The 23,866-nt window shown below is 50.0% G+C and overlaps 1 protein-coding gene across 2 annotated transcripts in view; it reads right to left on the reverse strand.

Annotated features, from left to right (window-relative positions):
* DNAH2 (dynein axonemal heavy chain 2) overlaps positions 1-23,866 on the reverse strand; it is a 3,497,426-nt gene that overhangs the window by 143,304 nt on the left and 3,330,256 nt on the right. For both annotated transcript variants that reach the window (XM_078670326.1, XM_078670327.1), the window contains 2 exons: positions 9,690-9,804; positions 9,053-9,229 (listed from right to left, as the gene is read on the reverse strand). In XM_078670326.1, the coding sequence (XP_078526452.1) occupies positions 9,053-9,229; positions 9,690-9,804 (292 nt within the window). The remainder of the gene's footprint in view (positions 1-9,052; positions 9,230-9,689; positions 9,805-23,866) is intronic.

The raw sequence follows: 23,866 nt of genomic DNA on the forward strand, positions 1-23,866 counted from the left end.
AATACCCATTTCATCGATGTAGGGGCCGGTGTCATTGATATTGACTATAGGGGAAATGTGGGTATCGTCCTGTTTAATCTGGGTACTGAGACGTTTTTTGTAAAAAAAGGCGATCGGGTGGCACAATTAATTTGTGAACGCATCGCCTACCCTGAGCTAGAGGAGCAGGAGAGCCTGAACCAAACTGAACGTGGCTCGAATGGTTTTGGGTCCACAGGCACAACTAGAGAACCCTTGCCTGCGTTACTCTCACCAGATCCATGGATCTTGGACAAAAATGTCAGATTCGCACAGGCTAATGATCCCACTCTTTTTAACGCTTGGAAACAAGCTCAACAAAACACTCTGAATAACGACACTTACCCACAATTTTTTTTGCACGATGAGCTGCTATACCGGAAGGGTAAACGGGACGATAGGCCCCAACTCTTGGTGCCGGTATCCTTCCAGGATCAAGTGCTATTCTTTGCACACAGCCATCTCATTGCGGGACATGCGGGGTCCGATAAAACCACGCGAACTATACTCAATCATTTTTTTTGGCCGGGGATTTATAAGGATACCTCGGTGTATTGCAGCAAGTGCGAAATTTGTCCCAAAAAAAACATGACAAGACCGACTGCTGTTCCTCTTCAACCTTTACCCATTATTGGGAAACCTTTCGAGAGAGTGGGTATGGACCTGATCGGCCCCCTCCCGAAAACCCGGAAAGGTTTTCAACATGTGCTAGTAGTAGTCGACTATGCCACCCGGTTCCCTGAAGCTTTTCCCCTGTCTTCTACTACCTCGAAGCAGGTTGGAGAGAAAATGATAGAGCTATTCAGCCGGGTGGGGTTTCCTAAAGAGATCTTAACGGATCAAGGCACCCCGTTCGTCTCAAAGCTCATGAAAGACATTTGCCGCACCTTGGACATCCACCAGATCCGTACCTCGGTCTACCACCCTCAGACGGACGGTCTGGTGGAACGGTATAATCGTACCCTTAAAACTACACTACGAAAAATGATGGAAGTTAGTGGAGCAGACTGGGATAGAATGCTACCACTGGCGTTATATACTATTCGCGCTCAGACACAGGGTAGTATGGGGATATCACCATTTGAGTTGTTGTATGGCAGACAGCCCCGTTCCCTTCTCGAGATGACTAGAGAGGCCTGGGAGAATGAAACCCCGGAGGACACAGCGGCTACTCTGGATTACGCCAAAAGCCTCAGATCCAAAATTGGTAAACTGAGAGAACTGGCGATGGCCCACCTGTAAGCCAGCCAGAGTCGCCAGAAGGTCGCATATGATCGGGGTAAGAAGTGGCGCCACTTACAGGTTGACGATTGGGCGTTAGTTCTTTTGCCCTCGTCCACACAAAAATTTAAGGCCGAATGGCTAGGTCCCTATAAGGTGGTTGGAAGAATAGGCAACACTAGCTATAAACTTCGAATGTCGGCCCATAAACAACAGATTTATCACATTAATCTCTTAAAAAAATGGTTGGGCCCTGCCCCGTCTGATGTGCATTTGACTGCCTCTCCCGCAACTAGCTCTTCCACTCGGGAGCAGCTCCTTGTGAATGAGGACTTGAGTGAACAACAGCGACTAGATCTGCAGAATGCGTTGTTGATTCATGACGGTATTTTTTCGGCCGTTCCAGGGAGAACGTCCCTTGCTGAACATGCCATTATAACTCCACCTGATAAGAAGGTTAGAATCCGGCCTTACAGGGTCCCTGAGGCTAGGAGGGCTGCACTTCGTAAAGAAATCGGGGAAATGCTTAAATTTGGTGTGATACAACACTCTACTAGTGAGTGGTCTAGCCCCATTGTAATGGTTCCAAAACCTGATGGCAGCAGACGTTTCTGCATGGACTTTAGGGCACTGAATGATATTTCCCTCTTTGATGCATACCCCATTCCTAGAGTGGATGAACTTATTGAGAAATTGAAGGACTCTAAATACATTACCACCCTGGATTTGACAAAGGGGTATTGGCAGGTGCCACTCTGGCCGGAGGATAGGAAAAAAACGGCGTTCTCCACGGAGGAAGGGCACTTCGAATTTACTGTCCTGCCTTTTGGACTACATGGAGCGCCGGCCACGTTTCAACGACTGATGAACAATGTTCTGTCTGGCCTATCTGACTTTGCATCGGCTTACTTGGACGACATTGTCGTGTATAGCCCAGACTGGTCTACTCACCTCAGACATCTGACCGCTGTATTGGACGCACTGACCTCCGCCGGGCTTACCATAAATGCAAAAAAATCGAAGGTGACTTTTCAGAAAGTCAAATACTTGGGCTATGTGCTGGTTCATGGGCTCATAGAGCCCCAGATTGAGAAAGTTAGGGCCATTGCAGACACACGGTTTCCCACCACCCGGAAGGAAATGAGGTCCTTTTTGGGCCTGGTCGGTTATTACCGTTGTTTCATCCCAAATTTCGCCCATCTGGCTGCCCCCTCACGAATTCCCTGCGAAGTGGGGGTAAAAGTTCTGCTCCAATAAAACCCTCGGATGCGATGCTTGAGGCATTTCGAACATTGAAAACCATAATCACGACGGCGCCTGTACTGTCTTCACCGGACTTCTCACGTCCCTTTTCTTTGCACACGGACGCTTCTGATTATGGCATTGGGGCTGTACTGTCGCAAATGGGAAAAGATGGCCGTGACCACCCCATTCTGTACGTGAGCAGAAAACTATTCCCTCGCGAACTGAAATATGCTACAATTGAAAAGGAAGGTCTTGCCATCAAGTGTGCTGTGGACAAACTGTCTTATTATCTCGAGGGTCACCACTTCGACCTATATACCGATCATGCTCCCCTCCTGTGGATGGCTCGCAATAGGTCGAACAATGCCAGAGTCATGCGATGGTTCTTGTCTCTGCAACCCTACTCATTTTCTATCCATCATCGGAAGGGTTCAGATAATGTAGGAGCTGACTTCTTGTCCCGTCACCCACTCACCGATCGTGAGTGTCCTGAGTGGGAGGTGTGTAACAACGTGGGTCTGCCATATAACCCTATCGTGGACCCGTTAACAGTACATGATCGTTCACCCACCCCCTCCCCTTCTCTCTGCTCCTTACAGAACATCAATGTCGAGGTTCAAGATCCGGACAATACGTCAACACACTGGCCCTTTAACTATGAATCAGATGAAGAGTGGGCGGGGCTACCTCAAGAGGCGGAACCGTCTTATACAGGGAGCCGCCAATCAGGAGTGTGCTTGTTCACCCGGAGAGGAAGAGTTGGCGAGGAGAGCGACGAGGAGACGAGAAGCGAAACCGAAGAGGACGCCTGGAGAATACCCGATAAAGAACCAGACGGAGGAAGACCGAAGATCCAACCGGGAGGAAAGCCAGGAGGCCACCGACCTCGCGACTCGCCCAGCCATACACCCAGGGGAGGTGTGTGGCTTTCCCAGGTACGGGACAAAATCAGGGGTTGGGCCGGGCTGAAGGGCGGTAGTAGTAACTGACCTGGGTATCTCTGGTCCCGGTGTTACTTCCCCCTCCTGAGCACCGACTATCACGTATTCACGTTTTGGTTGTAACCAGAGCACGGGTGGTGTGTATCCTCACTCCCTTATCCCTAAGCATAAGGTACAATATAGAACAGTACTCTGATACCGTACTCTCTTATCTCACTTGTTCCGCGTGCAAAGACGGAGAAGAAAGAAGAGCCTCCCAGACGGATTCGAGAGAGAATTCGTCGAGTCGTCTCCCCAAGACCCGAACCCCGAAGACGTGATCGGAGCCGTTCCCCACGCCGAACATTAGAACGGAAGAAGTCATGTACTGATTTCCTGTATCAAACAATAAATAAGAAGTTAACAAAGACCCACTGGTTGCCTATTCCTACTGGCCTTGTCACACTGTCCTAGTGTCCAATTCCACAGTCGTTGTTGTCCTACCTAGTCAGGATTGTCCGTACTTACCTTTTACTTGAACTGTACTGTCCATAGACGTTGTTACGCATCTCGCGTGTGAGTTCACACTCTGCACACGCGTTCCGTGGGCCTCCTATTACTTACCTTGAGTTAGTGTAGCGGGGTCCCATCGATCCTACAGCCTCTGGACAGCTCCATTCCTTTTATCGACTTTCACATTCCACTTACTTAGTATATGGTTTGTCGTGCCCCTAGGGCACCATTGTAATTTTGTGCAACTTGTCGTATTTTTCGTAAGAGATTGTCATGTGCTTAGCCCTCTGACCTCATAAAGAGTTCAGAGGTGTTGTTATTAATAAATAGACTGTTTATTTTCATAACAACCTGTGTGGTGTCCTTTCATCTGGTATTCAAGGGGTTCTATTGTGGTAAAACAGTTGGCTTCACATGCCAAAAGAGTTTAGCCTAAGACTGCTTTGTCCATGCTACCATTAGGATAGCTGGTCTATAAGGTTGACTTACAACCAATCACCATAAGGGTTGTTTGGACTGATACAAGGTGATCACTAGAACTAGTGAGCATCATATATCAGGCCAACTTCTCACAGTGAGGATCCGTGACCGACATCGTGCGGTCGCAATCCTCGCTGTGCTTAAAGCCGGGCATCCCTACGGCACCAATCGGAGTCGAAAGACTTCGAGAAATGATCAAAAAACGATCAAAAAGTTAGTCAAAAATTGACTAGGGTTGCTGCTTTTTCCAGATCTGCGCTTGCTGGCGCGGAAAAAAGAAGAACTGACGTCAGCACGTGGAGGCAGTGTCTAAGTTCTCCGACGACGTCATCACGGCGCCCACGACGCCGACGACGGACGCAGAGCCGCAGACGACGCCTGCCGACGCGCAAGGGTACTGCTACGCAAAAGTGTCCGGATCCAGTCTGACGCCTGGGGATATTCTAAGGTAAGGAATCTAATACTAACGTGTCTCTTTCAGATGTGAGCAAGCAATGTAGGGGTTCGAGTGCCATCCGAAGGCCTGTAGCTGCAACTATGCATTCCAGCACCCCCGCCCAGAATAGCCTGACCAAAGGACAGTCCCATGCTAAGTGTAGGAAGCCCGCTTTCACTGCGGCACATCTAGGGCAACCATCTCCCCTGTCCCCAGAGATGCGCTTTAGGGATACCGGGGTTAGGTAGGTGAGGTGTAAAAAATTGAAGTGCGTCAGTTTAAACCTTGCGTTGCATGAGACTGTGCATGTGAGGGAGCCTATGCGAGCCCATTGTCCCTGTTCCAGCGGGGCGTTGAGATCCGCCTCCCAGGCGGCCCGGGACATCCAAGGTGTGGGTCAGTGGTGGAATGTCTGGGTACTGGGGCCAGGTGACCTTCACCACATTCTGAAGTCCCCGGAAGTGCGGAAAAGTGTCCCCGTCCTAGGCCAAAGGCCTCCTCCACTTGCTCATAGGTAAGAAAGGTCTTGTTAGGGTAAAGACCTGCCTGAACTTCGCAACCACCCTCCCTCCAAGATTGGAAGGACATATGTTGCCCCATATCGATGAAGGGGGCCAGTATCCAGATCGGAAGCTCCCTATGAAAGGGTGCCCTCCGTAAGACCTTCTTGACAAACCGCTGTCATATACCAGCCGTATGTTGCACAATATAGGGAAGGGACGTTACGGACCCCCTACCCTGCATCAGGGCGACCTGTAGTGTCTGGATGCCTACCCTACCAGAGAGAAGGTGTGTCTCCCAATTGTCTATGTCCATAAACCAACGGGCCGCACGTTGTAACTGGGCCGCGTAGTAATATAGGTCGAAGCGTGGAGCTTAGAGATCCCCCACTTCGTAGCTGCGCACAACGGTGTGAAGAGCTACCCTACTGCATCGGCCCGCCCACAACAGGGAAGTGAGTAACGCGTTTAGAGTTCTGAAAACTTGTGGTGGGAGCGGACATAGTGAGTTCTGAACGGCCAACCGTCCCATCAACGAAAGTGGTAGAGAATTCCAAAACGACACTGACTGCCGTAAGGACGTGAGTATGCGCTCTACATTCCGGGCTAGTGCCTGCGTGTCCGTCGGAGCCACCTGTATTCCAAGGTAACAGAACCCTTCCAGTTCCCAACGCAGCCCTCGATCCGGTTGGTCTTCCAGGGGCACCGAATCCAGACCCGCCAGTGGAAAGATCAGTGACTTACCGCGATTAAGGCACAATCCAGAAACCTCCCCAAACCGGTCTAAGTGTTGCAACAGTATCGGAAGTGCATCCCGGGGAGATGCCAACTAGAACAAGGCATCGTCAGCGTACACGGAGATAACGTTGCACGTGTCTCCCACCCTGATTCCCCACTGTTCCATATCTGTCCGAACCCTGACAGCAAAGGGTTCTACGGCGAGGGCAAATAGTAACGGCGAGAGGGGACACCCCTGGCATGTACCCCGCCCCAGCTGCCACTCCTCGGACCTCGCGCCCCCAAGTTTCACCCTAGCCCAGGGGGTCGTATACAAGATGCAAACCCAGCTACAAAAATGGGACCCAGCCCCACAACGCGGAGGACCTCGAGGAGATAACCCCAATCGACTGTATCGAACGCCTTGGCGTGGTCAATAGACACCAACACCATCTGCTCCTCCCGACCCCACACCTCATGGAGAATGTGATTCAACCGCCGCAAATTCATGGCCGTGTTGCGCCCCGGTATAAAACCGCACTGGTCCTCGTGGACCAGGTGAGTCATGTACGGCGCTAAGCGCGAGGCCAGGAGCTTGCACAAGATCTTAACGTCCGTGTTGATCATCGTGATCGGTCGATACGATGAGGGCTCGTGAGCGTCCCCACCCGGCTTCAGGATCATGCATATCTCCCCCAGCGTCATGCTAGGCGGGAGAGTCCCCCTCTCAAACGCCTCAAGATAAACCTGTAATAGAAGATGGGGAAGTGTACCGGCGAATACCTGATGAAACTCAGTAGGGAATTTGCCACTGCCAGGAGACTTGGCTCTCGATAGGTGTTGCAGAGCGGAGCGTATCTCGCCCAATGTTAGGGCTTCGTCAAGGGTCTCCCGCGCCGACTTGGGTATAGACCGTAGGGTCAAGTCCCGAAGGTAAGGGAGATAAGATACCTTGGAAACGGCAGTGTCCGCGGCATACACCCGCTGGAGATGAGACTTAAGGACCCGTAGTAGGCCCACTTCAGAGAGGACCAAGCCCCTGCAGGCTCCCGTAGGGCCACAATCACCTCAGGGGTTTCTTCCCAACTTTCCTACACTTAGCATGGCTCTGCCCACCCATTCCTCGGTACTGGAAGAGTCTACGAGACAATACTCAAAGTCACGGGATTCTGCTTGGAATGCACACCACTCGTAGCCCTACTGGGACATGTCAAATAAGTCCCCCCTAATATAAGCCATTTATTAGCTATGATGCTACTGTTGGCCAAGCGCAGAATCGCAATGCATTGGGGATCAACTACGATCCCTCAAATAGACCCATGGGTACATGACATCCCCTACTGCCAAGAACAGCTTAGGCCTACTCGGATCTAATGCCACTAGCATCTAGGCCCAAAGATATTTGGGACCCATTCATAACGTGGGCCAACACGAGAAATGTAACTGAGTTAAACACATCCCAAGATGCAATAGGCACACAGCCTTCCAGTTCTAGAAAGCCCAGACATGGATTCCAAACATAGTATGGGGTTGCCCACGAGCTGAGAAGCAAAGTCATATCGCAAACACATCAGGGAAGAGAACTGCTCTAGTATTTGTTCACTGTACTAGCTATCAATAATGTGTTTACCTTTTTATTGTTGTATCGAATGCTGCACCAATGGTATGTATATTGTAATTTTATATATTTTGTGCTCTTTCGCACAAAAAGGATCCTTTAGGCTATGGTCTGTTGAAACTATGTAATATGCCTTGCAGTACTGAATGCTATTGTTATTGTGTTAATGCTATGGCATGAAATGCATTTATGTATGTCAAAAAAATTAAAATAAAATTAAAAAGAATCTAAAAAAAGAAAAGCTGTTCCTTCACCCTCTCTCCCTTCAGTGTCTGTGGTTGCACCCTTCAGCTCAGGAATGCATACAATACACTTCCATTGTCCAGGGACACTGTATCACAACCATGATGTTCCAAGTAAAACCAGGGAGAATCCGAAATGAGTCCTGTCAGTCTCCGATGTCTCACACTCATATCCACGGATTCTTGCTACCATGTAAGCTTTAGACAACATCACTTGACATGCTCATAGTATGTCAGTGCTAGGGTCTAAGTGGCAATAGGCTCCATACACAGTCAGAAATGGAGAAAAAGGTCTGTTCAGTGCTAGAATTCTAAAAATGAGATGCTGTCACCGCTGCTTAATGTCAGCAGCTCAGGACACAGACAGTAGTCCTGCCTTAACTAGATGTCTCAGAACCAGGCTGTGAACCCTATAAACAAAAGTACTGACCTAGGCCGCAGGGTGCACACTGGATTTACATGGGATCTGGGTCACCAAAAGTCAGAATACCAGATATCACATGCTATTGGGTCACTCTGGGAAGGTGTACACTGCTGTTTACCATGCAGGGTATATGCCCATCCTAAAAGCCTTTTACCTGAATGTAAGATTGAGAAAAATAAAGATTTCAATGTCATATACAAAAAGGAAGGCTGACCACTGCATGGAACAAATGTTTATCTTTAAGTACCAAATTAGCCAGTCATTCCACCTCTGTGTTTCGTTCACCCAGAAGTGTAACATTTTGATCATATTAAACATTAATTTAGCAGTTTTGAATTTTGACTTGGGTTCAAAGAATAGCTCAGCCAAGCAGCAACAGTTTTTGCTAAAGAGCACTATGAACATATTTGAGATGACTGCATATTCAGTGTTCACTGCATATTCAGTGTTTACACATCACGTGTAAATCTACTGATACTGAGGAGTCTATGAGCCTGGTGTAACTTTCTAAAGATATCCAATATTATTCCCTTTGTTTCAGTCTCTAGTATCCATGGGCACGATATATATGTCGTGAAAAACATTCCCTCTGAAATATAAATAGCCCTTTACCTACCACAACTGTACCTCAACTCCATTTCAAACAGGTCGTGTCAATCATATTGTTATATCATCCCACCCTTCCACTCACACAATTTCTCCCCTGATTTGTACGTACTGCATTTTGTCGGGCGGACATTTGTAGAACCGCAGTTAGGAACCCAGTGGGGAAGGTGAATGCTGAAAGCCAGAAGATGGGTGGAGGACGAGCGATCTCTGCCCACTTTGCAAACTGGTCAACTCGCTCTCTTAGGTCTCTGGTCCAGGATGCTAGGAGCTTATTGGAAGGGTAAGCCTGCACAAAAAAACAAACTGATGAATGAAAAAGGAAATATAATTTTTTAGGTTAATTATATGGCTTGTGGAATATTACTATTTACCCTCTCACCCTGGCTGCTGTTGTAATTCCACAGTGAACAAAACTGATTGCTAACAATCTCCACAGTGAGCTCACCACGGGTCACCGCTACTTAACACCAACACTTGACTTGTTCCATTCTTCTTATGAGTTATCACTCGCTAGCTCAACTCCTGCTGGTCCTTAATCTGTTCATGGAACACTTGGTACTGCTTCACTTAAGTTCCTCCAATTGAACCCAATATCTTGCATCTTATCAAATTTCTCAACCTTTGTAACTAGGTGTTGATCAACTAGGTACTGTCATACTCACTTGACAACAATGTTTTGCTGTCTACCTCAACCTGATGCCTTTTCTGGCTAGGGAGAGTTGCAGAATCATGAATTGTCAGCTTACCTTTGCCCATAGTGGGGGCACACGAGCATCAAAGATACACTGAAATGTTTCTTCCAGACTGGTGGACATGACAACAAGCCCTTGAATTCCCTTTTCCAGCTCAATCAATGAGGACCTGGTAAAGAAAATCATTTGATAGAGCAGTTAGCGTACACCTGACTGCTGGAAAGAAGAAACTGCAAGAGAACAAATACAAGTCAAAGAATTATAAATGTATACATTCAGGGCATACAATCTTAGAACTCTGTTGATTATATAGTTTATTTGTTTCTCAACTGGCAATCAAAGCATCAGGATGAGGAGTCTCTAGAAGAACCCGATGCAGAGATTCACATCTGTTATGAACTTATCATTACGAATTTGGTGAATCTACCAAGAAAAAACACTTTGCCTAGGTAGCTGACATTGTGGCTACCAAAGACGCATCCAAAACTACAAGCCCTCGATGGCAGGCATGACTGCTGTAAACAAAGTATGGGGTAGAGACGGCATGAAAGTGTGAACCAGTGTGGTGATTAGGTCCATGCTCCAAATAGAAATAGGTATAGGAGTCAGGGAAGAATTAGAAAGTGAGATCAATGCTGGAACTCCAAAGCTAGGGGTTGGCAGGCCATTAAGTGTCCCCAGATCTGTTGGGACAGGAATGTTCTGCATGGAGTACAGTTGTGTTTGACTGCTGTGTATCTTACCGCAAGTATCTGGTAAGCCTTTTTTTTTATTTTGGCCGCAGCATCACATTAATCTAGTGTGTACATGAAGGCCTAGTCCTGTCCACTGAAGTGAGTAAAGTCCTGCACCTGTCTTGTGACCTGGAGGGGCACACCAAGTTTGTCCTCATTTGACTGTCAGTGGACTACAGTCCCATTCATGGGTTAAACATGTAGAGCTGTGGTGACCGCGTACCGTGTACAGTAGTTCTGACCAGACCTTTTTATTTGTGTCTCTGGAGTGGAGGTCTACTGGACCAATCATGTAAAGTTCTCTTTCTATGCACTAACCCAGATCCTAGCACTAACATCCTAAGTGTATGATATGCGTGTGCATATGTGACCTGTGTTTGACATACACTGAGTGTGCGAGTAAACTTTTTTTTCTCTAATGATCTTCTGTTACGTTTTACTGAAAATATTGATCATACAGTTGGCACTTATGTAAATGTGTCACAATTATTTTCTCACATTGTAATCAACAAGTCTACTACTTTCCATGACATGAAATCAAATGAGCAATTTAATATTTCAAACTAACATTTTAATAGTCCTGCATTTGGACCAACGTACTTGCCTTAGAACCCCCCAAATTTACGAGCCCCAGACTAACAATTCCTAACTGATAAACATACAAAATCTTTATTTATATACCTAATCTGTTTTGCCCTTTTCCATCATTCCCGTTCAAATCCCAGTAGCCAACAAGATGCTAGCAAAAGACATACCATTGATAAAGGGTACCCTATACTGCGTACTTACCAGGGACTGGTGTCAGGCGGATCTGTTTGTATGTATGTATCACACTTGCCCAAGCCATTAGAGCTTCTATTAAACACAGATACCTTTTTCATATAGATGTCCTCTGCAGTGGCCCATTCACCATAACCGTAAGCCATCTTTCAATAGAAGGTGGGCTGTTACTTAACCATTTAATAACTATCCTTCTTTAAGTATGGACAATACCCTATAATACAAGCATTGTACTCAACCTCTTTGTTTTCTTTTCAGGGATAAAGCTCAACAAGCATTGCTTCAACAAAGTTATGGAACCCCCAATGTCTTCAGGTGGTGAGTCAGCCTGTGTAGGAACTGGAGAAGCAGGACAGGGAATGACGTAGTCGGCCCATTCATCATGGTTAGACTGGGTGTCTTGAAGTTCCCCCTCTTCATGCTGATCTTCCTCCTCATCATTATCAGTAGATGGAGGATGCGGCAAAATGACAGGCTCCGGCTGTAAATTTAAAGGTGGAGGCCGTGGTCTTGGTGGTGGAGACACCGCCGGGGGTTGAGGCTTAAGAGATGTTGGAAACTCTGTTTGTAGTTTGTAATGAGGTATTGTAAATCCGAAACCAAGGAGGCTGGAAGACAAACCATTGGTGGAGGAGGCGGTTGATATTCTTCCTCCTGATCCTGGTCTTCCTCATCTGAACTTTCCTGATATTTTACATTAAGTTCAGAGGGGCTGGTCGCCATTTGAATCATCCTCTTCCTCCTCTTCCAGAAGACATGCTGGAGGCAGTGGTTGGACCCTACTTGGAGATGTTAGGACCGGCGTCAACGTCTTCTTCGTAATTTTTAGATGCACTTATGTGCTTTTCAGATTTGAATCCGTCGTCGTCGACGGTGTGGTCCTCGATGGTGAAACGTCGACAGATATCGTAGTCGATGGAGTTATCGTCGAAGGAGCAGTCGTCGACACTGTCGTCATCACAGATGGAAATCTCGTCGACGGTATGGTTTTCGCCGACGGAGCTTTCGTTGACGATGGCGTGGACGTCGATGGGGCTGTCTTCGTCGTCGAGCTCGTTGACGACCCAGTCGTCACGATCGCAGCATTGACGGTTGCTTCGACGATGTCTTTTTGATCTTTATCGTCGACGACACGGTCTTGCCTGCCGTCGATGATGGAGTCGTGGTCGTCGACGAGGTTAATGACGACGACGCCATAGACGTGGAGACAGTTGTCGTCGACAAAGTGACACATAAGGCTGTGGACACAGATCTCCTCGTCGCTTAAGTCGTAGCCGACGATGTCGTCGTCGATGGAGTGGAAGAAGGCTTTTTGAAGGTGGTAACTTCCTTCGATGGTAGAGCCTTAGAATGGGCCTCTGAAGACTTTTTAAGTGTCTTCTTTTGAGGAGGCTGTGACGAAGGGCCCGGAGATGCCACCCTTGGTCTTTTTTGAGAGGATTTAGAGGATATTTAAGTCTTCACTCTCCTCAGTAGACTCCAGTTGGTCTCTCTCTTTCAGCCTTTGTTACCATATTAAAAGGTGTCCCTCCGGATTTTTGAGGGTTTTTGTGGAGAAGGTACGACATACCTTGCAATCTTTAGAAGAATGGTCCGGATAGAAGCAGTAGAGACAATCTTGATGTTGGTCATCTATATGTAGTCTATATGTAGTCTCTTTTTCCCACAGGAACCACAGGACCTAAAAAGTCCCTTCTTAGGTGTCTCAGCCATGAGGATACCAAGGAACTTCAGTCAGAAGATGAAATAGAAAGCCAGAAAAACACTGGAAAACCAGATTAGAAGTAAATTGAGCAGAGCTCAGAGGAAACTCCCTTAGCACGACTTGCGGTAGAAAATCTGAGGTACAGGAGCTCCTTCCAGGAGGGTTCTAGAGAGAGTTGATTGCTGATTGGCTCTTCTCTAGAGTTTGGTCCTTTTTACAAAAGGACATGGATATGTTACTACTGTGGGGCCTTTGGCCTATTACTCTATATGTCTAATGGGACATGACTTTATTTATGTACCGGGGACTCCCATCCCGACGACAGGGAATGATTCAGGCATGTGAATCTATGAAAGATACCCTAATACTGGATAAATAAGGCCACTTACTACATCATTTCAGTGCCATCCTTTTGGTTAAAACATCCGGCACTCGTAAAGTATAAAAAGTTGTGTACTAAAAAAACATGCAACGCGAGCGGATGAAATGTTACATCAAGAGGTAAACTGATTATTTTTTGTTCATACATACTGCACAAACTTAAATCTAAAATTACTTACATAATCTCTGAGCCAGATTAGTCAATATTGTAAATGCGCACAAAAAAGGCAGCGCGATTCTGTTGTAAGCCATAAAAAAAGTCCAATTACGACAGCGTTTCAGTGCTCTTACTTTTGGCTAGAACAACCAGCAATCATAAAATATAGAAAACTAAAAACTAAAAAAATCATGCAATACGTCCGGTAAATAAAACTTCAAGAGGCAAAACCAGTCTTTTTTTGTGTCAATTGTTGCTGCACGAGTCTGAGACTAAAATTGCTATTCAAGATAACAAAACAGCTTATATAAACAATCTATGAAGCCTTTAATCCAGGACACATTTAAAAAATCCTATCTACATGGGTCCTGCTTTACTTGCAACCAAAGTCATTCATATAAACCGTTCTATTTTACCTCCCTCCGTTATGGTGGCAATATGGTCCTGATCGGAATCCTCTTCCATTCTCAAATGTTTTATCAGGCTGCATACTGATATTACTTTTCAGCTCCAGTGCGTTCCAATCGCCCAAACATGTACTGAAGCTTCTGTCCCCCACCGAATGGATGATACCGCCGTGCCCAGCTCCGAAGTACAGTGTCATTCCAGTGAGGGATGTTGGCTTGCAAGAGAAAAGGAGAGCAGGACTAGGGAGCCTCCAGTACATGGGATCCTACATCAAACACTGGAATCGGTGTCGGGGTAGGACTCCAACATGTTTGATGCTAAACATGACCGGTTTTGGTGCAGCCAATATATAGTTAGATATCTTGTAATTGCTTTGATGTTCACTATATGCATAAAATGGCTGACCGCACTTACAAAGTTAGGAGAATCGACTCCTAGGTTTGTAGGGGGTGTCCTGCTCATGTAGGGCACCCTCAACTTATAACTAAGCAGCCTGCTTTCAGGATTGAAAGGCCTACCTTAGGGGTGACTTATAGGTTTTGAGTGCAGTGACATCAGATATCAGGAAACTTAGATCAGTTGTGAGTGGTTCTAGCACCAGCTCACACAGGCTGCAATGGCAGGCATGTATTCACAGTTTGATTGGTCTCTCATGGGTGGCAAAATACAAACTGCAGCCCATGGGAGACCCCTGGTGTACCTATGCCCTGGGTATCTTAGTACCATATACTAGGGACTTACAGGCACATGCATCAACCATTTTTGCAAGCGCAAACGGTGCGATTTGCAAAAATCGGCCATTTGCGCCCGCAAGAAGGGCATTTGCGATGCATCAAGGTTCAAGGCACTCGCAATTTGAGAATTTGCAATTAATTGTGATTTCATAAATTGCGTTTGCATATAAGGAATCGCAATTTGTGATTCCTTAAATGCAATGCAAGAACCACTTTAGAATAGCGATTTCGCTACTAGGGGGCGCAAATTACCATCATGTTGAACTTGATGGTAATTTGAAAAAACTTTGAAAACTGCAGTAAAGTGCATTTTTCACAGTTGTAGGTTACACACACACATGCCCTTGGGGCATGTGCGTGCGCAGCATGTGTGCACAGAGCAATTTCAGGGGTGCAACAGGGTGTCCTTTTAACACCCTTGAAATTGCATGCGCAATTTGCGAGTACCTATTGGTACTCCAAATTGCGCATTCATTCCTAAGGGCTTGTAGGCCCATAGGAATGAATGGGAAGGCATTCCTTAATTGCGACTCGTAATTTGCGAGTCGCAATTAAGGAATGTCTAGGAATCGCTAATTTTATAGCGATTCCTACATGCATAGGCTTTTGCAATTCCTTAATTGCGATTCCTTAATAATCGCAATTAAGGAGTTGCAAAAGCCTACATTGATGCATGTACCTGCTAGAATGGTACACCAGTAGCAAATTAGGAAGGTACCAAAGTACTTACCGTAGTCCAATTTAAGGAGAAAGCAGTGTCTGGGGTCCTGATTAGTAGGATCCCTGTCAGACTAGTCAGAAAACAGAGTGGCACCAGCAAAAAGTGGGGGTAACCTTGAAAGCAGATCCTGCTTTCCTACAAAGGTGTATTTGACTTTGTGGGAGGCCGGGTGGCTTTATGTGAATACTTAAAGGTAAGTAAGTTATTTTCCTCCAGCAGTGATCATTTTTGGTAAGCTGGCATGCTTTTTAGACTAGAGTATCAAGTACTATCAACCGTTAAGGAGGGCTGGAGCGGATGTCCTACCTGAAAAGGCACTTCAGGTGAAGTCTGACAGGAAAGCTCTAAAGTGCAATATCCTCACCAGATCCATTGTGAGTCCCTGGCTCCTGCTAAATGGTGCAGAAGGATTTGAAGCTCATGAATCTGGGGAGGAACAGATTCCAATTGCGCATATGTTGAATACTTGCCAAACATTCCAGCAATCAGAGATACACAACTTAAAAGTGATGAGCTACGTTGAAAGTGTCCATAAAAGGCTGCAACTTGCTCAACCAGAAGTAACATAAAGCAGTTGAGAAGGCCAGTTGCAAACACAGCATGTGGTGACATCATGCGGCAAGGAGTGAGTTTCAAAAGTATGTTACAATGGTCTTCTGCAATTGGCATGATTCCAAAGGCCGACCTCTAAAGCATCAGATTGAAAGAAGTAGGGAGCTGCATTTGTCCTCACTATAGCAGCAAATGATAATGTGCTGTGGATGAAAAACAAACCTGTGAGTGGCCTTGCTATTCAATGCTATGGTACATGTGGGGAGAGATGACTCGCAGTCTGCTGATGCAATAGCAAAGCCCTTCATACTTGCTGAGCAAGCAGAACCCTCTCTGAAAAGAAGTGAATCAATGACTCATTTAATGTGCAGTAGCACTTGTGCCTTGAGTCACAGCCAAGTGTTTTCAAAGGATGACACAGCTTCTGTGCAGCCTGGCAAATGTATTTGAAAACACAACGCTGTGACTTATGCCCTGAGTCAGAGTCATTTGTTTTCAAAGCATAAAACAGTTCTTTGTGCACTCTAAGTATTTCAAAAGAACAACTTACGTACCTTCAGTAATGCTCTTTCTGGTGGATACTTTGTCTAATCACAGATTCCTCAGCTTAGTATGCGTATTTCTCAGGCACCAGAAAGAATCTAGAAATGTTTTCATAGCAATACGACTGCACTACACTAGATGGAATGGAGCTACTCCACACTGCCCTGAAAGTGAAAGAGCAGAGTTCAATATAAGCCCCACCCCTGCGTGCTGATGTTAAGTTTCTTATCTGGACACCTTCCAAACCCTTGGATGGGGAACACAAACAATTGTTGGACTAGTGTGCTGAATACTAACTTTTTAGTATTAGATCTTTTTTATTAAGCAGCAAAGGAGAACATTGCATCGAGTACCGCCACCCGCACCTGCATAAGCACGAGGCGGTCCAGAACAATTCAATAGCGTAAATACGGCCAAGAGATGCTCCAACTGTGAGCGTTAACACAGTAAGCCGCCTACAACCCCTCCGGGCCGGCCGCGTCTTAAAGGCTAAAAGGCAGGTGCATGCTGTAGTGATTATGAAACATGAATAAAAAGGAAAAGAAAGAAAAAGGAAAAGAAAGAAAAAGGAAAAACAAACCCATACCCCCCACCCTCCACCCATAACCACCCCCCTCCTTGTCCGCAGAGCAGAGATATAGACTATAAGGGTTCTCCTCTCTAATCGGTTCCTTAGGTTGCAGAACCACCCGGAGTCTTGTGTGGCTGCGCCTTAGGTTCTGTAAGCGGGGTGTCCGCAAGGCGTAGCAGTAGCAGGTAGCGGGGACAGCTCAGTTCTCGGAATTCTCCTGTCAGCAGGGTCAAGAACGGCCGCCAAAGTGCTGCAAATTCTTCTCCTTTCCCTGCCCTCGCCAGTGATAGTTTCTCCATCCCCAGTATAGCCCATAGCCTATGTAGCCAGCCTATCTGTAAGGGAGGTTGGACTGCTCTCCAATGTGCCACTATATTTTGCATAGCTGCCCCCAGTGCAATCGCAATAAGCCTCCCCCTCCTGGATCTTAAGGGGTACATCAAAGTGTTAGGGATGCCAAGCAGGACATAAGCAGGGAACCTGGGGAGTTGTGTATCTAGCTGTGCGTCTATCAAATCTAGGATTGAGTTCCAATAAGGCTGTAGACGGTCGCAGCTCCAAAGTAAGTGCTCCAATGTTCCAAGTTCCACACAACCTTTCCACCAGCGGTCGCTAACTCGGGGGTCCCATCGATGTAGTCGTTCCGGTGTGTGGTACCAGTAGGTGGCTACTTTGGTCATGGTTGCGGTAAGGCCCGTGTGGTAGGCAGAATGTCTGGCTCTGTAGTAAACCCCCTCCCATTCCTTGCGTGTGAGTTGTCTCCCCAGGTCTTTCTCCCATCTGGCCCTCCCTGCGTTGTAAGTGTGTATGTTGGTGAGGAGTAGGTGTTGATACAGATCTGAGATCAGTTTTTTATCGGAGGTGCATGTCAATAGCCATTTCACGTATGGGGTGAGGAAGCGCTGAGCACCGGGTCTGACCGATGGCTGTAAAGCCCAGTGGCGAACCTGTAGGTAGGGCAAACAATCTGTTTCCGGTATGCCATAGTCCTCTCTCACCTTCTGAAAGGGAAGGATGCCGTTAAGATCAAACATATGTCCCAAATCCCTGCATGGTGTAGTCCTCCATGTCACGAACGCCCGGGGGTCAAGGCCGGGAAAGAAGTCAGGGTTGTCGAAGAGCGGCGTCATCGGTGAGGGGAAGGAAGTGAGCTCCCGTTTAACAGCCACCTTGTCCCATATATCCAGGACAGTGCTTGTGATTAGAGATGCTTAGAGGTTGGGAGGTCTATGGCAGCGTGGCAAGAATGGGACACCCTGGAGTGTACGACCTGGCACCGCTTGGTCCTGAAAGAGCCAGTGTTTGCCAGATTCCAGTTGGTGCCACTCCACCAGAGTGCGCAGCTGGGTCGCCTGAAAGTATAAAGTGAGGTCGGGTACACCCACTCCGCCATGTTCGGGGGGAGTATAGCGATCGTATGTTTAAACCGTGGGCGGCGACCGTTCCACACAAAGCACGCTAGGTCCGATTGTGTCTTCTGGAGCCATCCCGCCGGAGGGCGTATAGGGAGGGTCTGAAAGACATAAAGGATCTGTGGCAGCAAAGTCATCTTGGCGGCCGCTATGCGACCCAGCCAGGATAGTGTGAGGTGTTTCCGTCTTCTGAGATCGTCGCGAATGCGGGAGCTGGGTCTAGCATAGTTGGCCTCTGCGGTGGCTCGCACCGTTGGGGCCAATAAGACCCCCAGGTAAGGAATGGTAGACGTCGACCACTGCAGGTAAAACTCAGCTTTGGCGTCCGCCAGCACTTCTGGCGACAGTGATATGTTCAGCGCCTCCGACTTCGCTACGTTAATCTTAAAGCCCGATGCCAGCGCAAAGGTGTGGAGCTCAGTAAAGAGCGCTCGGAGAGATTGCATCGGGTTGGTCAAGGAAAGTAAGATGTCGTCGGCGTATAGACTGATTGTGTGCGTGTCCCCGCCGAACGGGATGCCTGTGATGAGGTTGTGTTGCCTAATACGTTGTGCCAACAGCTCCATATAGAGCGTGAACAGGAGGGGCGAGAGCGGGCACCCCTGCCTGGTCCCCCTGCCGATCGGGAATCGTGCGGAGGTGTGGCGGTTAACCCGGACTGCTGCGTTTGGTTAGCGGTAACAATTAAATATACGGTTGCGCAGGGTTTCACCTATCCGAATCGCTGTAGCGCCAGGTCTAGATAGGGCCAGTGCACCCTATCGAATGCCTTCTCTGCATCGATAGTGAGGGGCATGCAGTCCGGCCTCGTCCGTGACCCAGCCTCGATAAGGTGGAGGACTCGCCTGATGTTGTCGCTGGTCTGCCATTGCGGGATGAAGCCCGCTTGATCGGGCTCCACCAGTTGCTGCATGTATGGTGCCAGTCTACCCGCAATAATGCTGGTGTAGAGCTTCAGGTCGATGTTTAACAGGGAGATTGGCCTGTATGAGCCACACTGGGTGGGGTCCCGTCCGGGCTTTGGAATTACCGAGATTGCCGCTTCTAGCAGATCCGGGGGGATGGCACCAGGCTGATCGAAGGTGTTAAAAAGGTCTCTCAGCGGGGCGTGGCTTAGCGGGCGATCATGGCGGACGTGGCTTGCTAGAGCTCCCGCCGGCCCGATACTTATCCTGTGATTTCTCCTGGCCCCCGGACCCGAATTGTGCACCACGTCTGGGGCTGCGGTGGCGGACGGCGCAGGGAGTCATCCGGTGCTGCCAAGGACGCGCTGTGACCTCTCTCGGCGGTAGGGCAGCCTGGAGCAGTGGGCGGCCTAGTGCCGGTTGAGCAAGCCGGGACCTCAATTTTGGCGCATCTGGACTGGAGGTCTCGATCCGGGGCCTGCGGCGCTCTCCTTTGGCCACGACCCTGGGCTGTTGGTTGCCGGCGACCTGCTGTGGGACCCCCCCTGCCTCTTCTCGCCACATCAGCGGTGGGGGCTGGTGCCCGGGGGGGCCCCGGAAGACCTGCGGCCTGCCTGGCCTTGGTGGAGCCGGGACCTCGAGTTTGGTGGTCCCCGCCTGGAGTCGCCGGCCCAGATCCTTCGGCCGAGTGGGAGTCCCCGGGGACTGGGGTGTCAGTCGGGCGCCTGGCCCGGATACTTGCCCTTCCCTGCCCCTGTGGTCGCCGGGGCGGCGGCCGGAAGACTCGTGGACTGGGCTAGAGTGGCCCATATTTGCGCCGTGCCAGTGGGCGCGGGGACGACCTACTACGCCCTGGTGAGACGGCGTTTTTCCTGGGGGCCTGCCCGATCTGTGGCCCAGTGGCGTGAGGATCCCGTGTGGCCTGGTGTGCCCTAGACGCCCCGGCCGAGGCCTGGTTGGTGGACTACCGTGCGGTGCGGCCTCGCTACAGGTGCGTGATACTGGTCTGCCATCTCTGCGGCAGCCATGACTCGGGGCTCGGCCGCCACTAAGACTGGACCCATTGATAAGTTCACCGGCCCTGGTGGAGGACCTGGTGCGGCTGGCGGGGGCCAAAATGCTGGACCAGACAACGCGGCGTTGCTGACCGCCATTACACAGTCCCGCGACATGCTGGATGCGAAGATTGGCGCGGTGGGGGCCGACGTGATGCTGCTGCGGCAAGATCTTCGTAATGCGGTCGCCCGCATTACTGAAACCGAGACCAGGGTCACAGCAGTGGAGGGAGATGTTGGGGCCCTTCAGAAGAAGATTGCCGACATGGAACAGACTCAGCGGGGCCTGGCGCTCCGTGTGGAGGATGCCGAAGGGCGGGCAAGGCGGAACAACCTGCGCTTTGTTGGCTTTCCGGAGGACTGCGAGAATGGGCCCATGGACGTTTTTCTGTCCCGGTGGCTGGAGAGCTGGCTACCCCCGGACTCCCTGTCGCGATGCTTCGTGGTGGAGCGTGCTCACCGCGCCCTGACCCAGAAGCCGCCGGTCGGGGAGCGGCCTCGCCCGATCATCGCCAGGCTCCTCAACTTCCACGACAGGGACGTCATCCTCCGGGAGGCTCGGCTTAAGGACACCCTGCTCTATGATAATCATAAAATTATGATATTCCCGGACTATACCAAACTGGTCCACCGGCAGAGACACTCCTTCCTGGAAGCCAAGGCCAAGCTGCGTGGCTTGAAAATCCAATACTCACTGCTCTACCCGGCCCGCCTCCGTGTGATCTTCAACTCCAAGACCCTCTTCTTCGACACACCGGAGGCCGTCTTCAACTGGACCGATGAGACGGTCAGAGTTCGACCTCATGTCCAACCAGGGCTCCACTCCGGGTCGTCGCGTGGCTCGTCTCAGGACCGGGGCACCACGTCAGGCAGAGGGAAACGTCACCGCAAGTCCCGCTCCCGGCGGAGGTCCCTGTCCCGGGACCCTCTTTTGGGGGACACACAGCCCGATACGGATCAATCTGAACACGGCTCTTGATCACCGTTCACAGAGACTATCTGCTGGATGCTTTTCATATGTCAAACTGTATGCTGTGGATGCTGAGCTGTGGTCGGTGGGACAGACATTGGCCGGTGCAGTATTGACTTCCTTTTTGGCGAATACCAGGGCCATCCTGGTCTGGTACTTTTCTATGGTGCTTTGTTTATGGCTCGACTGTATGTTTTTTGGGGTTCGGGGCCTGTACTATGGGCTGCCTCCTCCTGTTGGGACTGGGGGGTAGTTCAGGGAGTGTGTCTGGTTAGTTTGGGGGGGGAACTAGTTGGGATCCCTTGGTATGGCTGGCTTTGGGCGCTATGTTTTGGGCCTGAAGTACCATCTACCGCGACAGATACTTCATTGTTTATTGAGGTATGGGGGTGGGGGTGGGGGGTTTCGGGGTGTTTGGTTGCTTGTGGGTTGGGCTGGGGTTAGTGGGGTAGTGGGGTTTAGGGCAGTGTTCTGGGGGGTGCACGTGTTTCTTATGATGTTGGCAAGCGGGGTGTTGTGGGCCGGGGTCAGGTACTGGGGTGGATGGGTACTGGCACATCGTGACAATGGCTGAAGCTCCACGGCTTGTGTCTCCTGGCACTTCCATGCGTGTACTGAGCTGGAACGTCCGGGGGCTCCTAGACAAGATCAAGCGGGGGGCTGTGCTTCGCTGGGCGAAAAGGGACTTGGCAGATGTGCTCTTTCTTCAGGAAACACACATGATGGGTACCAAGGCACTGAGTCTGCAGAGGTTTGGCTTCCACCAGGTGTTTCATGCTGGCTTCACTCGGGGGTCGAGGGGCGTGGCCATTCTTGTTCACAGACGGCTGGCTTACACTCATGAGCGTCAATGGCTCGATCCTCAGGGCCGGTTTGTGTTTTTGCAGGGTAGGGTTGGTGTGGAGCCTGTGGTGTTCGGTTGTGTGTATGCCCCTCCCCCGTTGCAGTGGGCCCTTGCGGAGCGACTGTTTGCCTTATGGGCCGAGCTTCCCCGTTCCCTGGCTGTTATTGGAGGCGATTGGAATGATGTAGTGGACTTGACCTTAGACAGACAGAGGGGACGAGGGGCCGAGGTTGTAGCCTCCCCTACTCGGCTGAGTGCCATGATTGATGGTCTTGGATGGGTGGATGTGTGGAGACATTTGCATGCGGGGAGGCGGGAATACACGTATGTCTCTGCTGTGCATGGCTCTCTTTCGCGCCTCGATTGTGTGTTTGTACCGGGGGCCTTCCTTGACAGGGTGCAGGGGGCGGCGATCCGGCCTCGCGGGCTCTCGGACCACTCCCCTGTGGCGGTGCAAATAGATCTCTGTAAGGCGCGCCAGCCGTTTCGGTGGCGGATGTCTACGTGGCACCTGCAGCGACCGGATTACTCCCAGCATCTGCGCGGTGCGATCGCCCACTACTGGCAGGACAATCTTACGGTAGGGATGGATGCCATCACAGTGTGGGAGGCCATGAAGCCCGCCTTGAGGGGGGTGGATATAGCCTGGTGCGCGACGGCTCGTCGGACTCGCCAACACAGTATTACTGCTGCCGCGGTGCGGGTGGAGGCGCTGGAGGCGCGGCACAGGACGGCGGCAGATGATGTGACACTGCGGCTGCTTTTACAGGCGCAACAGTCTTACTCCTCGGTCTTATTAGATGAGGCACGCCAGGCGTGGCTGGCTACGCGTAGTAGGGTGTACCAGTGGGGCGACAAGTCTTGCACAATGCTCCATAGGCTTTGTCAGCAGACTCTGCAGCCGATCACCTTGCCGGGGCTTGTTGACGATACTGGAGTGGCGATTACAGACCCCGTGATCCTTGCGGCGAGCTTTGCGCGCCATTATGAACATCAGTATGCCCCTCGGGAGAGCCTTTCCTCCGATGGCATTGAGGAATACCTCGCAGCGGTCCATCCGCGGGCGGTCTCCGATGATGTTCGTGACGCTCTGGAGATCCCCCTGACGGCGGAGGAATTAGGCGACGCACTGGGTCAATTAAACGCGGGTAAGGCACCGGGGCCGAGCGGGTTCCCCAGCGAATTCTATCGGACATTCCACCTACAGCTTGGGCCACATTACAGGCGGGCGTTGGAACTGGCGCGGGAGCGTGGCACCCTCCCCCCAGACTGGCGGCATGCCGAGATTGTGGTCTTTCAAAAGCCGGGCAGGCCCCCCGAGCGCCATGAGTCGTACCGTCCCATCTCCCTTATTAATTTTGAAGCCAAGCTCCTGGCCAAGGCGCTTGCGAATCGCCTCCTCCCGCACGTCTCAACCCTTGTCCACCCGGATCAGGCGGGCTTTATGCCACGCCGGGCGACGCGGCACAACATTCGGCGGGCCCAGGCCGCGCTGGACGCGATCGGAACCACCGGGGAACAAGCGGCGCTGTTGTTGGCAGACATTGATAGCGCCTTTGACTCGGTCAGCTGGACCTATCTCTTTGCTCTCCTACCACTACTGAACTTGGGACCGGTTTTTATTTCCTATGTAAAACTGCTCTATACAGATGTCACCGCTTCGGTACGTGTCTCTGGGGCGGTCTCTGCGCGGTTCCCTGTGGCCAGGGGCACCCGACAGGGATGTCCCCTCTCCCCGTACCTCTTCGCGCTGGCTATG

The sequence above is a fragment of the Lissotriton helveticus genome, chromosome 12, assembly GCF_964261635.1.
Source record: "Lissotriton helveticus chromosome 12, aLisHel1.1, whole genome shotgun sequence".
NCBI classification, from domain to species: domain Eukaryota; kingdom Metazoa; phylum Chordata; class Amphibia; order Caudata; family Salamandridae; genus Lissotriton; species Lissotriton helveticus.